General features: G+C 42.3%; 1 protein-coding gene across 1 annotated transcript; it reads left to right on the forward strand.

Annotated features, from left to right (window-relative positions):
* Nucleotides 1–27: 27 nt before the first annotated feature.
* Nucleotides 28–14570, forward strand: fkbp9 (FKBP prolyl isomerase 9). The gene is made up of 10 exons (XM_031729359.2): nt 28–361; nt 1085–1230; nt 2368–2557; nt 2637–2782; nt 3832–4021; nt 9477–9622; nt 9959–10148; nt 12533–12678; nt 13262–13425; nt 13505–14570. Exons 1-10 carry the CDS (start codon nt 159–161, stop codon nt 13682–13684), a joined length of 1701 nt encoding a protein of 566 aa, XP_031585219.1. The 5' UTR covers nt 28–158; the 3' UTR covers nt 13685–14570.
* Nucleotides 14571–14796: the final 226 nt, after the last annotated feature.

A 14796-nucleotide genomic window follows, 5' to 3' on the forward strand; every position in this document is an offset into this window, starting at 1 on the left:
TGACACGTGATCAGTCCTACGCTGGAACCAGGGGCAGGACTTGTGTCCAAATCGGAGTAGAGGAAATCAAAGCACCGGGGGACAGGGAGTCAGCGGGCACACAGGCAGGCCGTACCCACAGTTACCTCCATCGTCTCAAAGCTTTCTCCTCGGTCACAATGATCAAGTGCGCGCAGGGGGTGTTGTATCTCTCGGTTCTGGTGACGTTCGCCGCCTGCAACGCTCCTCCGGTACCGTTAGACGACATCCTCATTGAGAAAACCTCCGTGCCAGAGCAGTGTGTGCGCGCGGTCAAAGTAGGAGATTTTGTCAGGTATCACTACATCGGCACGTTTCCAGACGGCAACAAGTTCGACTCCAGGTGAGTATCTCACATCTGCATTATTTCCCTCTCACTTTAGCACCTTTGCATTTAGAAGACCGGCTGCACGGTCCGAGCAGCGTGCGCGATGCGTAAAAGTGCGCGTTTAGTGGTTCGCCCCTGTGAGCCACGCAGGCAACCAGACAGCCTGAGCTCTGGTGCTTAATCTCAGGGTCCAAAACTGTTTTTGTGTCGTCTTAAAAACAGACGGTAACAGGGATTACACAGGACCCCGATCTGAGAGATAATTTAACCGTTAAACTAGTTTTGGTTTTATGCAGAGCCATTCTTCCACGACCTTTAAAGTCCCCCGAACTCCACTTTGCAAACCACTGACAGTGAAAATATCTTGCACAGTGGTCAGCTGGGCAGACACCCAAAGCCCCAGATACACTGTCACATTTGATTTACTGCACAATGGATTTCAAACTTTTCTAGAGTACAGCATAAACTATGATGGACGCTGCAGAATAAGATAACACCGTGGCCCAGTTTTAGTGAGAAATACACTTACATTTTTGCATAAGAGTCTTTATGTTAAATCTTTAGAAATAAAAGGCTGTTAAGATGTTTAAAAATGAAAAAGAAAGGCAGTCACTTTAAAAACCTGAAGTCATTGCCTCAAAGGAAATGTGATTAAAGCCAGGGAATAAAACGATTCATGTTACACAGCAACATCCTCATAGATAATTCCTTGACAGTCTGTTTTTGTTCATGTTTTAGTTATGACCGTGGCAGCACATACAATGTCTTTGTTGGCAAGAAGCAGCTGATTGAAGGGATGGACAAAGCTCTCGTGGGAATGTGTGTCAACGAGAGAAGCCTGGTGAAGATCCCACCTCAACTCGCTTATGGAAAACAAGGCTACGGTGCGTATGTCTGAATGCGTGCCAAACTCATATCAGCACATCGCTCTGTCCCATATGACTGATTGTTTGGAACGAGAACAAAACTTCTGTGCCCAAACTCTGGGAAGTTAGGGCATAGACTGGTGTTTATCCCTCTGTAGTTACTATAAATATATCTCTGGCAGAGCTAATCATAACAAAGAGAGATCTTGGTGGGATATTTGCAGGAGCACAAGGCGGAGAAGTTACAGTCTTTGATGAACGCTCTGACTTTTGTTCTGTTGGAGTCAGTGGAAGCAAAGAGGAAGTGGGCTGCTCCTAAGCATCCATGTTGAATGATGTCAGAGGGGCATCACAGACCAGGAAGCAGACCAGAGGAAGCCGCTGTGGATTTTCAGCTGTGAATGTTACTGCATCAGCTGCAAGCAGATACACTGTCACGTCATGAGTGTGTGTGTGGAAATGAAAAAAACCTGGGCCGTTGTTCAGAAATCAGGGTCTTTGTGTGAGAAAATGCATATATTGTGGGAGTCACAGGATGTGAAGCTATGTTTACAAGAAGAGAGAGGTGTGTATATGTGAGAAAGAGAGCATGAAATATTTCTATCCCATTATCTAATGGGAGAGAGAGAGAGAAAGAGTGGGCATGTGCAGACAGGTAAAGGCTGAGGCTGTGTCCTCTACCGCCGCCTGTTTTAGAGGGATCAAACAAGGAAAAAGAAAACAGAGCGGTGAGATAGACGGACCGCTCTGAAGTGGTAGAGGGAAAATTTTGCCAGAAGAGACTGCCAACTCATCAGTAGTAAAATCACAATGGCTACCACACACTGAGGCCCTCCACCTCCTCCCCCTGTCCCCTTACCTTCGCCTTCTTCACTTTACATCCACATCTTCTGTCTGCTCGTGGAGCTTCTGTGAAACAGTAGAAGAGTATGGAAGCTTATTTCTGCCACTGAAAAAAAACAAAAAACATTTTTGCCATTCATAACTCAAAATTTCAACTTACTAACTCAAACTCATGAAAAAATGACTTGAAATATTGAGTTATTAGTCAAACATTTTAGATAATAACACGAAATTTTGAGTTATCGATTGTTTATTTAATCCAGATATCTCACTGCAGAGTTTAAGAATCACCTGCCGTTCGTTCCTCCACAGGTGACATCATCCCTCCTGACTCCATCCTCCACTTTGACGTCCTGCTCCTCGATGTGTGGAACCCCGAGGATGGCGTCCAGATAAACACTTACCACACGCCCTCCGTCTGCTCCAGAAAGGTGGAAGTGTCTGATTACGTCCGCTACCACTATAACGGCACCCTGCTGGACGGGACCCTCTTTGATTCCAGGTTTGTCTTGCACAAGCTGTCATTCATGCATCAATCCACCTCCACACTTACAGCCTGTTTTCGCCACTCTCTGCTGCAGCCACACCCGCATGCGGACCTATGACACTTACGTCGGGATCGGCTGGCTGATCGCCGGTATGGATCAGGGTCTTCTGGGAATGTGTGTTGGAGAGAGGCGCATCATCACTATGCCCCCATCGCTTGGATATGGAGAGAATGGAGATGGTGAGTTTTGATGTGATTAGTTCCTTAAAGTCTTCTATCAGACTGGCGACCTGTCTATGGCGTACCCCGTCTCCTGCTCTATGACAGCTGGGATAAGCAGTCAAGAAAATAGATGGATGGATTTCTAGTTTCTTCAAGTTTTACTACAAGCATTAGAAATTAGAAATTAGAAATTAGTTTGACAAAATTACATTATTAAATGGGAATAGAACTTGTATATGTTTAGCTGCATAAATTATATAGTTTTGCCTCTTTCATCCCTTTATGTGCAATAACCCCGGCGATTGATACACCGTTAGGATTAGTTTTCGTGTGTTACTGTTTAGGCTCAAATCGAATGAACCTTTTGAAGGCCCGCAGTGATAGAAAATAATAATAACTCCCCTCAAATGTCTTTAACTAAAGGTAATGAGCCTGTTTTGAAAATGTAAGTATACACATTTGTGTAAAAACGTATGGAGTAAAAGTACAAAGCTGCCAGAAAAATAACTATTTAAGCAAAGTACAGGTAACCTGAAAAATTCTACTTAAGTACAGTAACTGAGCATTTGTATTTATATTTTCTGTCGCTTTACAAGAGTGATAAAAATAAAAAAAAAGAAAAGTAGACAGTAAAAGTAAGACTGACACTGTTTAAGGGTAGTGGAAATTGCATTAATAAATAATACGTACACTATAAATTGAAGAAAAACAGCTGCATGCAGGTATAATAAGTTAAGTAATAGGAAGTTTATCCTCCATCCGTGGTTATGTGACTACCTGCTGGAGGAAATTAAGATGGAATGATTCATAACACCTTTGTGTATGTGAGTTATTAACAAGTGAAGTTTAACTGAGCACAGACACTGAAACTGGTTCTGTTTAAGGGTAAGAAAACCCGCTTACTCAGACTCTATCATTAACAAGCACAAACAGTATTACTAAGAAGGCTCCCGTGCTCTCATGTTCACATCACATCATCGTGATCAGATTTGCTTAAAGTTTGGGAATAGCAACCTGAGCCCAGAAAAATAGAGTTTAGCTTCTTCATCATATTCTTCTCTCCTCAGGCAGTGACATCCCAGGACAGGCCTCCCTGGTGTTTGATGTTGTCCTGTTGGACCTCCACAATCCCAGAGACGGGATCACAGTGACTAACCAAGTGGTGCCCGAGTCCTGCACGAGGAAGACCGTTTCTGGAGACTTTGTGCGTTACCACTACAACGGCAGCCTTCTGGATGGGACATTTTTCGATTCTAGGTATGTATTCATCATAGAGGGAAACGTGTTCTCGTTTATTGCCCGTTGTTTCTCAAGTAACCTCACGGTGGCAGCATTTCTCTGGAGACACAAAGACGCAGGACAGAGGAATCGAAACTTAAACTTCAAGTAGAAACTTCCTGCACATCTATGTCGCATAACTGTTTTGCTTTTAAAATCTCTCTTCTTGTGGTGTTTCTTGTGGATTTGAAAAAGCCTCATTTAGAGCGGCATTGCTTGTATGCTAAATTTAGAACCGCAAAGGACACAAATAAGAGATTATAGAGGCAGAAACAAATTTGATTTGAAAATCAAAACAAAAAACAAGAAAGGTGTAGTTTAGTTTTCTGAAGAAAGATGTCATATTTAAGATAAGATTTCATCATTCATCATCATCATTTCATCTATCACGTCAAGTACATGTGCCCAGCACCTTGTTGAATCTGCGCCACAAAGAAATAACACGGTTCTGATTGACGTGTACCACGTAATATTGCCAGTGAATGCAAGACAAAACACTAAAGGAACAAAGAAACACATTTGCACTCATATCTGATTTGCACTGTGTGCATTTCTTTGGTATCTGCGTCATATGACGCAGAGTTATTCAAGGTAAACAAACAAATGCACAAACAAATGCACGCTATTAAACCAGTTGTTGGTTGCAGCTTACGCCCAGTGGTTTTGAGGGTAAGATTGTTTCCTGCTGTTGTGCTTTATGCAGACGTATTTACTGTAACAGGTGTGATATTGAATGCATCAACACCAAATGAGCTGACGTTGCATTTTAACTTCTGGGTAGTCTCACAGCTAAGTGTCTTTATCCTTATTCCACACAGCTAGAAGCTACCACACTGTGTCCATCACAATAAAACCAGTAAATCTGGTATTGTTCATTTACCTTCAGTCTAAGGTAATGCACATAAACATTCAGCATCTTGAGAGAGAGGCTCTTCAGTCCTTGGAGGTTTTGCAGATGCTGAATAAGAACATTCCCTTTAGCAGCTTCTTTCAAAACAAAGGAGAGTTGATTTTAGATGCAGCCGTATTTTTTTTAGCTTGTTTAGTATTTATTTGTGTGTGGGAATTACATTTACACCCAAACTGCAGGAAACCAATAAGCGGGTAATGAGTCACTCCTGAATTCAGTCATCTGAATCGTGAGTTAATAAGGACTTCAACATCTGTCTCTCTTAGACCCAAGACTGTTTATTTTGAGCATAACCATATTTGCATATACAGTGTGCTGAATGTCGCAAAATCGATCAAATGCAGACCAGAGAAACAAACCACGGAGGCCCAGAAAGGTGCAATCAAACGGTGAGTTTATTAGCACAGGAGAAGAAATATCTTCTAACAAAAATACACTGGATGCTGGTTTTATAGCACTGAGGATCACACCCCCACGTCCGTCAATTACAGATTAAAAATACATTGTGTACAGTCATTGTTTACAGACAATGATACATCTTGTACATCTTAATGGCTAGACACAGACATATAACTTCTCTTTTCTATAACACCTACCAAATAAGGCAATAAACTTCAAGCCCCCAGGGTCTCTGAGGCTGGTCACTGACTCTGGTCATCAGTCACCAAGTAGACTAAAGTGCAACAGGTTACAAAAAGAAGCAGAAGACACTTGGGCCTTCGCTCAGGCCTGTCACTAGATTTATGTGTATTGTAAGCATGCATGCAGTCAACCTTCAATGTTCTCCAGTGAAACTTAAGACCCTTTTGGATGAAACATCAACTCCAAATAAGCACAAATATGCAATGTGTATGGAATGATCATAACTAAGCCTGTAAATAGAAAAGGTCAATGTGATGACAAACACCTTCAATGCAATCTTGCCAAAACAACCTCCTATGTCAGCTGCAAATGTCAAGGCGACCCGATTTGAAACCACTCGCTCCCTCTTTTTCCTGCAGGAGCTGCAACATCTCCCCCACTTCCTCCTGAGCTCGCAGACAAAACCCCCACCCCGTCACTCCTCTACTTTTAAGCATACATCCTTCTGTGCCTATTACTCTTACTCTGCGTGATGATACAACATGTGTGCTCTATGTAATGCCTTATCTAACTTCCACCTGTGTACTTATCAGATTATGCTATAGTTTCTATCTTCCACCAGAGTGGAGGTCTAACTTTGTGTTCACTCTCTCCTCTCCCTCTGCTTCTCCTCATGTTGTGTGTGTGTGTGTGTGTGTGTGTGTGTGTGTGTGTGTGTGTGTGTGTGTGTGTGTGTGTGTGTGTGTGAGTTTACACATATACCACCCATCCCATGCTAAAATAACCTCTGACTAACTTATCCTCAGTCCCACGCTAGAATAACCTTGGACATCTCTCACACTGGTTAGGAGGCGTGCTGCAGCATTTTGAACTAATTGGAAACGCTGAAGCAGGGAGAGTTGGAGGCCCAAGTTAATAACTATAACCACAATAATAGAGTATAAAAAACTATATATACACAGAATATAACACTGTAACCAGTACGTGTGTAGATTCTCAGTCATCCCGGTCATGGTAGTCTCAGGAGCTTAGGGCACCGACTGTCTGCCACCTACAATGCTGGTGCCTCAATCTCCAGTCACACGATGGGGCAAGGCAAGGTTTCACAATAGTATCAGACAAAACATCTCCTTTAATGACCCATGCCTTTTTCACACCTTGGCTCATGATTAATGGTGGGTCAACAACTCCTTTAAGGGACAACCCCCACTAGGGTTTAAATACCTGGGACTCTCACTGGTTTGTTTTGCAAATGAAGAAGCTTCTCAGATGCGAGATGAAACTTCTTCAAGAAAGTTAAAGAAGTCCAGTGGCTTTCTTTCCAAGCTTCTTAGACTATAACCAGTACAAAATGTAAACATGGACAGCAGGGATTAAAGAGGAACTGTGATAATAACGCGTCATTATCTACCTCTGATTTCAGTCAAAACAAGAATCCATAATTTTTAATCATCATCATTTCATCTATCACGTCAAGTACATGTGCCCAGCACCTTGTTGAATCTGTGCCACAAAGAAATAACACGGTTCTGATTGACGTGTACCACGTAATATTGCCAGTGAATGCAAGACAAAACACTAAAGGAAAAAAGAAACACATTTGCACTCATATCTGATTTGCACTGTGTGCATTTCTTTGGTATCTGCGTCATATGACGCAGAGTTATTCAAGGTAATCAAACAAATGCACAAACAAATGCACGCTATTAAACCAGTTGTTGGTTGCAGCTTACGCCCAGTGGTTTCGAGGGTAAGATTGTTTCCTGCTGTTGTGCTTTATGCAGACGTATTTACTGTAACAGGTGTGATATTGAATGCATCAACACCAAATGAGCTGACGTTGCATTTTAACTTCTGGGTAGTCTCACAGCTAAGTGTCTTTATCCTTATTCCACACAGCTAGAAGCTACCACACTGTGTCCATCACAATAAAACCAGTAAATCTGGTATTGTTCATTTACCTTCAGTCTAAGGTAATGCACATAAACATTCAGCATCTTGAGAGAGAGGCTCTTCAGTCCTTGGAGGTTTTGCAGATGCTGAATAAGAACATTCCCTTTAGCAGCTTCTTTCAAAACAAAGGAGAGTTGATTTTAGACGCAGCCGTATTTTTTTTTAGCTTGTTTAGTATTTATTTGTGTGTGTGAATTACATTTACACCCAGACTGCAGGAAACCAATAAGCGGGTAATGAGTCACTCCTGAATTCAGTCATCCGAATCGTGAGTTAATAAGGACTTCAACATCTGTCTCTCTTAGACCCAAGACTGTTTATTTTGAGCATAACCATATTTGCATATACAGTGTGCTGAAATATCGTCCCCCTTAGGTCTACGTGGCAATGTGTGGTTCAACCGTGAATCAAAAATATATTTAAAAATTTTAAATACACAAATCTCAAAAACTACAAGTTTTACTCAAATCAAATTGATGTACGGACATCAACTGGGAGATTATTCCAGAGTCTAGTAGCGGCAATAGCAAAGGCACGGTCACCTCTGGCTTTTAAACGAGACCTTGGTTGACATCACCGTATTCAAAACACGTCAGTCATGTTTCCTCCTCAACGGCTAATCATAAACAAAAAACAAAAATAATCTTGCCAAAACAACCTCCTATGTCAGCTGCAAATGTCAAGGCGACCCGATCTGAAACCACTCGCTCCCTCTTTTTCCTGTCATGCAGTCATGCAGGAGCTGCGACATCTCCCCCACTTCCTCCTGAGCTCGCAGACAAAACCCCCACCCCGTCACTCCTCTACTTTTAAGCATACATCCTTCTGTGCCTATTACTCTTACTCTGCGTGATAATACAACATGTGTGCTCTATGTAATGCCTTATCTAACTTCCACCTGTGTACTTATCAGATTATGCTATAGTTTCTATCTTCCACCAGAGTGGAGGTCTAACTTTGTGTTCACTCTCTCCTCTCCCTCTGCTTCTCCTCATGTTGTGTGTGTGTGTGTGTGTGTGTGTGTGTGTGTGTGTGTGTGTGTGTGTGTGTGTGTGTGTGTGTGTGTGTGTGTGTGTGTGTGTGTGTGTGAGTTTACACATATACCACCCATCCCATGCTAAAATAACCTCTGACTAACTTATCCTCAGTCCCACGCTAGAATAACCTTGGACATCTCGGACTACCATGACTACCGGTCATGGTAGTCTCAGGAGCTTAGGGCACCGACTGTCTGCCACCTACAATGCTGGTGCCTCAATCTCCAGTCACACAATGGGGCAAGGCAAGGTTTCACAATGGTATCAGACAAAACCTCTCCTGTAATGACCCATGCCTTTTTCACACCTTGACTCATGATTAATGGTGGGTCAACAACTCCTTTAAGGGACAACCCCCACTTGGGTTTAAATACCTGGGACACTCACTGGTTTGTTTTGCAAATGAAGAAGCTTCTCAGATGCGAGATGAAACTTCTTCAAGAAAGTTAAAGAAGTCCAGTGGCTTTCTTTCCAAGCTTCTTAGACTATAACCAGTACAAAATGTAAACATGGATAGCAGGGATTAAAGAGGAACTGTGATAATAACGCGTCATTATCTGTCTTATCCGTTAGTTTGCTTTGTTGCCTGTGTGTGTACAAGTCTGAACTAAGAGAGCAAAACTTACAAAATTTGGGTGACACTGGCGTGATCCGACAGCAGATTGGGTAGGGGGCATATCACAAAGGAGGAAATGAAGTCCCTGGTTTGATTATCTGCTAGACAGATGTTTTTTGTGTGTGTGTTTACCTCTTTGTTCATTACCCTGTATCTCACATTCCCTGTATCTATAAAGGAAAACTGACATTTGCAATGTGTTACCGCGTTTTTACCTCCTCCATATCGGCGTGCATCTGAAACTCAAGCTTAAGCTATGACTAACTTTATTATATGAGGGAAAAAACAAACTGTTTTCACCCTCAAAATTATTTTCCTAATATTTCTTTTCCTCAGCTACTCTCGTAATCGTACCTATGACACATACGTGGGTCGAGGCTACGTGATCGCCGGCATGGATGAGGGTCTGATCGGAGTCTGCATTGGGGAGAGACGCACCATCACCATCCCCCCGCATCTCGGCTACGGAGAGGAGGGCACGGGTGTGTATGTGTGTAATGCTCAGATTCGTTGGCTCAGTGAGAGAAAGATCGTAAGAGTCATGAGCCATGAGATCAGAAGTGTTTGTTTTGCCATTTCTCTGCGTTCTTCTTGTGGCAGAGAAAACAGAAGGTCTTCTGTAGCGACGGGACATAAACGTTAGTTTTTGAGAACATCTTTGTACAAATGTGCACATTTTCCACTCAAGGTTCAATAAATTAAAAAAAAAAAATAAAAAATTATGGATTCTTGTTTTGACTGAAATCAGAGGTAGATTCATCTCCTTTTTTTCCCTTTCCACATCTCTCTCTCTCTCTCTCTCTCTCTCTCTCTCTCAGGCACAAAGATCCCAGGCTCAGCTGTGCTGGTGTTCGACGTCCACATCATCGACTTCCACAACCCCACGGACAACACTGAGATCACCGTCACTTTCAAGCCAGACGAGTGTGACAGGCAAACTAAGAAGGGAGACTTTGTTAAATACCACTACAATGCCTCTCTGATGGACGGCACATCCATCGACTCCACGTAAGTAAAGCTTACGCAAAAAAAAGCAAAAAAAAAAAAGCTAACAGAGAAACTGAGACTTATTAGTGCAGAGTTGGGATTGAGCCAAATGGAGGCCTCAGTGTGACGGTGGGAGTTGAAAGGCCACCTTCTTCCAGACCACCTGCAGGAACGAAAGAATGGGGGGGGGGTTGTATATCTACTGAGAGCTTAGTGGGGGGAGGGACGATACACAGTGAACCGTGTGTCTAAAAGTAGGCCACCCCACTCCACTGGTTGCTGTAGCTGTTTAAGCTTTATTCTAGGACGTTTGTTATTCCATAAGAATTGGTCGGAGAGCCTGTCAAATTAATGAAAATATTTTGATGGGATTTTTTGCGGGAGTGCTTGTAGCAAGTTATTGAATTTTGGAGCACAGTTCATGTTAATAATGTTAACTTTGCCCCAAAGGGTGAGAAACAGAGGGAACCATCTAATTATGTTGGTTCTGAACTTGTCCTATAGAGGTTCAAAATTAGCTTGAACTATGTTAGATAACAAAGGGGGGAAAGTTATGCCCAAGTATTTAATACCTGTCTGAGGCCAGCTGAAATCCCCCGGCTGGAACAAGGTTTTGGGGCAGAGGGAGTGCTTCGGATTTTGACCAATTTACTCTATATCCTGATATATTAGAGAAGCGGTTAATAATTAAGAGATCAGGTAAAGAGTGTTGAAGCTGTGAAATCAGGACCAGAGCATCATCAGCATTTAGACAATTTTAAAAATTTGACTTAAAAACTTTAAGCAATGATCACAGAGTCTCTCAAGTTTTACTTGCAGCAAGAAATCAGAGGGTACAGAGTAAGACTAAAGCCTACAGCTCTCGGATGCCATTATAGCTGGAGTCACATCCTAAGTTACACAATTAGCCTTCCAAAATTGTGGAATTTTCCATGCATGTGCCGTCATGCCCAGGCATGCAATCTTATCTTTATTAGCCCCGACTCGGCCCTGTTTCAGGGTCAGTTATCTTTTCAACAGCAGTCTTCTTGCAAGTACATCATAATCAACTGATCTCATACAGACATAAGTCGAGCAACGGTTTAACACAATTTAAAAATGTCCTGTAATGAAGAGGGCAGCAATAGATGGCATGATAAGAACTATGACAGGGGTGACATGTAGTGGGTTGATAGCAGGTTAGTAAAGCTATTGCTAGGTTAAAAATTGGAGGTGAGATTCAACTCATCTTTAAGCAACTGTCGATTTTAGTTTTTATAATTCTGTTCAAAAGTAAAACATAAAAAAGGACCATTAGAGGAGAGCAGAACTCCCTGAAAACAATTTATTGAAATTCTACAAAAGTGCAGAGTCAGTGAATAAAAAGCGGAGGCATCCACCAGATGTCAACCAATAAGCACATAGACCCACCACCCTGACCAAAAACATGTATTATATGCACAAAAGCTTCATAATGTAGCTATAATATGTAGCCAACAAGATTATTCATGGTGAACATGACTCTGTAACAGTTTCCTCCATGTCCAGCTTGCTGGTCTGGAGCAACGCCACAAAGCCACAGCAAATTCACCCCAAGATCAGACCATGTAAAGCCCAAGAGCTACATCTCAGACTCTAAGGGGCTCAGTTAGCATGTTAAATAAGAGTACAGTTAGCTGTCAGGAGAAAGCCTCTTCTTTCTAAAGAGGTTCGCAAAGTTGGATCAGAGCAAACGACAAGACTTCAGGAGGAAATTTAGTTTGGACAGATTTGCATAGAAACAGCTTCAGGCAGACTGAAGAGAGGGTGTGTCAGATTTCAGCCTTCAAACAGACCGGTTAGCAAGTTTCCTCTTACAGATGTGCATTCAAGTGTGTGTAGGTGGTGGTGAAAGTTCCACTTTGTTCACGTTACGCATTTGAAAAAGAACATTGTCGTTCTACATGTGAACTTCCTTTTTTTCCCCTTTCTATTCCTCACGGCCACTGTAAACTCCTGGTTTAGTGTCCAGCTACCACAAAGATAACATTAAGTAGGGTCTCTTGAATGGTGAGCTCTTTGTCTGAGCTGTGAGCTCTTTATATAGTAATGATCCCCAGCAATGAGTTGAACAATTCTGATTAATGGTCTGCAGGGTCATGTCTCCTCGATGTTGGTTGGTTGAATCCACAATTGTGAGTCATCCTAGCAGCAGGTTTCCATTTGAAAAACTCTCTTAATGCTGTGGATTCAAACCCACACCGTTATCCTCTGGCCTGCTGAACTTAAGGAAATACACATTATGTTTACAACTTGAAAGTTTTACTTATTCTTAAACAAGAATAAATAAGAAAAACAGATCTCATGTGTATACACAGAAATGACGGAGATGCTTCCTTTAGCACGACGACTAATATGCAGCTGTTTTATATGTTCATCTGTTTCAGGTACAATTATGGAAAGACATACAACATAGTCCTGGGAGCAAACCAGGTGGTCCCGGGGATGGAGGATGGACTCATGGACATGTGTGTAGGAGAGAGAAGACACCTTGTTATTCCTCCTCATCTGGGCTATGGGGAGAGGGGAGTCAGTGAGTCACGCACACACGCCCGCACACTCACACACACTCTCAGAATGTGTGTTTCATTTTATTTAAAATGAAACAATAACTTTCTACTTAGTGCACCTTTCTGATGGTGCAACACATGAAAGGTTTCTTTCAGTTTCCAGTCATAAAATAAAATTATTGTTAGTATTTACTTAGTTTTGCTGTCTAGCCTGGTCAGGGATGAAAGATCCACTTATCAGCAGATTTGGGAAATGCACTGAACCCCTATAGCTCATCCTGTGGGTAGTGGGTCCACAGAAAGGCAGACACACGAGGGTCTTTCTGGTACTGCCGGGCCTGCCCAGATAAGCAGGAGGAGTATAGGAGGGAGGATGGATGGATTTAACACGAGAGTAGCATCAGTTCTCCTCATTTAACTAAAAGCATAACCGTATTTCCACATTTATCAAAAAATTCATTGAGCAAACAATGACTGTAAACTCCATTTAATAATTTTATAACTTGAAGTTAAAACACCCAGTGAGCAGTAGAGATAGTTCTCTCTTTTCAGCTAGTGTCTGGAATGAATCACAGTGATTTATTGAGCGTGTATTTGTGCGTCCAGCTGGTGAGGTTCCAGGCAGTGCCGTCCTGGTGTTTGACATCGAGCTGGTTGAAATGGAGGAAGGACTTCCTGAAGGCTACATGTTCATCTGGAACGACGAGGTGTCTCCAGACCTCTTCTCTGAGATGGACAAAAACAGCGACAAAGAGGTGGAGCCCTCTGAGGTATGTCATAAAGCTGCTCTTATCAAGATTTTCTCTTAACCATCGCCATTAATTTACCACCCCCTTTTTGTTTGCGCAGTTCACTGACTACATCATGCGGCAGGTGACCGAGGGTAAAGGTCGCCTGGCTCCTGGCTTTGATCCTTACCGCATCATTGACAACATGTTCTCCAACCAGGACCGCAACGGTGACGGAAAGATCACAGAGGCAGAGTTCAAACTTAAAGCGGATGAGGCTGCTGCCCACGACGAGCTATGACGTGCTTTATAGCACGAGGGTATAAGGCAAAGGGTCAGATAGTTGGGGAAATGGGGACTGATAGTAAATTTGTGGGTGGTAGAGTAGCTGCAGATGGGTTTGTATGTGTAAAGTGTGGAGGGGGAAATGGGCTGACAGAGATTTTGTGGACTTAGATGATAGAGTTAAAGGACATCTCGTCCATGAAGTGCCAATTGAGTCTGAGAAGAAATAACGAGTATGTAGGATTTAGAAAAAAATCATCTAATTTGAGGACTACGATGGAAATGAATGATTTTTTTAACCTCCTTTCTCATCAAAGGGTATAAAAGCACTCCTGTGTGAGAGAACAAACAAGTGCCTAGCTCTACTTTGTCTAGATTAAAAACTCTTTACAGACTTTTATTTTCTTATTTTCTACTCACTGTTTGTCCAAACTGTCTTGACAGGAGCACCGACTTATTCGTAATTAACTGTGATACACTGTGATTAAAGAAAGGTTCTTACTAAGAGCTGCCGCTGTTTTTAAAAGTGAAAAATAATAGGGTTTTATTTCCTTTATTTACATTCAACACCTACCACTGTTTCACTTTTAAATGTCAGCCCACCTTCTGTGTTTTCCGCTGTTAAAATCATTCAGTCACCCTCCAGCTGTCAGGTCTGAAATCTCCATTCCTTCACTCGTTTTTGGTCTACTGTTTGTTTACTTCGCCTGTTTCGGTCTTCTCTGGATGTCTGGTGCAGTTTAGGAATTTGCGTGCAAGTGTGTGCATGTGTGTGCAAGAGCGAGACAGAGCTATGCAAATAGAGTTTTGTTTTCTATTACTTTTACATTCAGGAGAACACTAAGGCTTGATGTCGCCTGTATCAGCTGAAAATTTCATTCGATTAAATGACCTGGCCTAAATATAATGCTCACATTGTGTCTTCATTATCAGGTTGATGCCTACATGAGTGTGAGAACTCCTCCTTGTTTCCTAGTCACTCATCCTTGTTTGTTTAAGGGCAGGGCAGAGAGCGGTCACCCTGTAGTGGACACATACCTGGTGTCTCCTTTCACTACATGAAATTCCCCCTGCTCTTTTTCTGCTGCATTTCTGCAGACAGAGGCCTCTTTTTTTATCCTGCAAGCC

This window comes from Oreochromis aureus, linkage group 22 (genome assembly GCF_013358895.1).
Source record: "Oreochromis aureus strain Israel breed Guangdong linkage group 22, ZZ_aureus, whole genome shotgun sequence".
NCBI classification, from domain to species: Eukaryota; Metazoa; Chordata; class Actinopteri; order Cichliformes; family Cichlidae; genus Oreochromis; species Oreochromis aureus.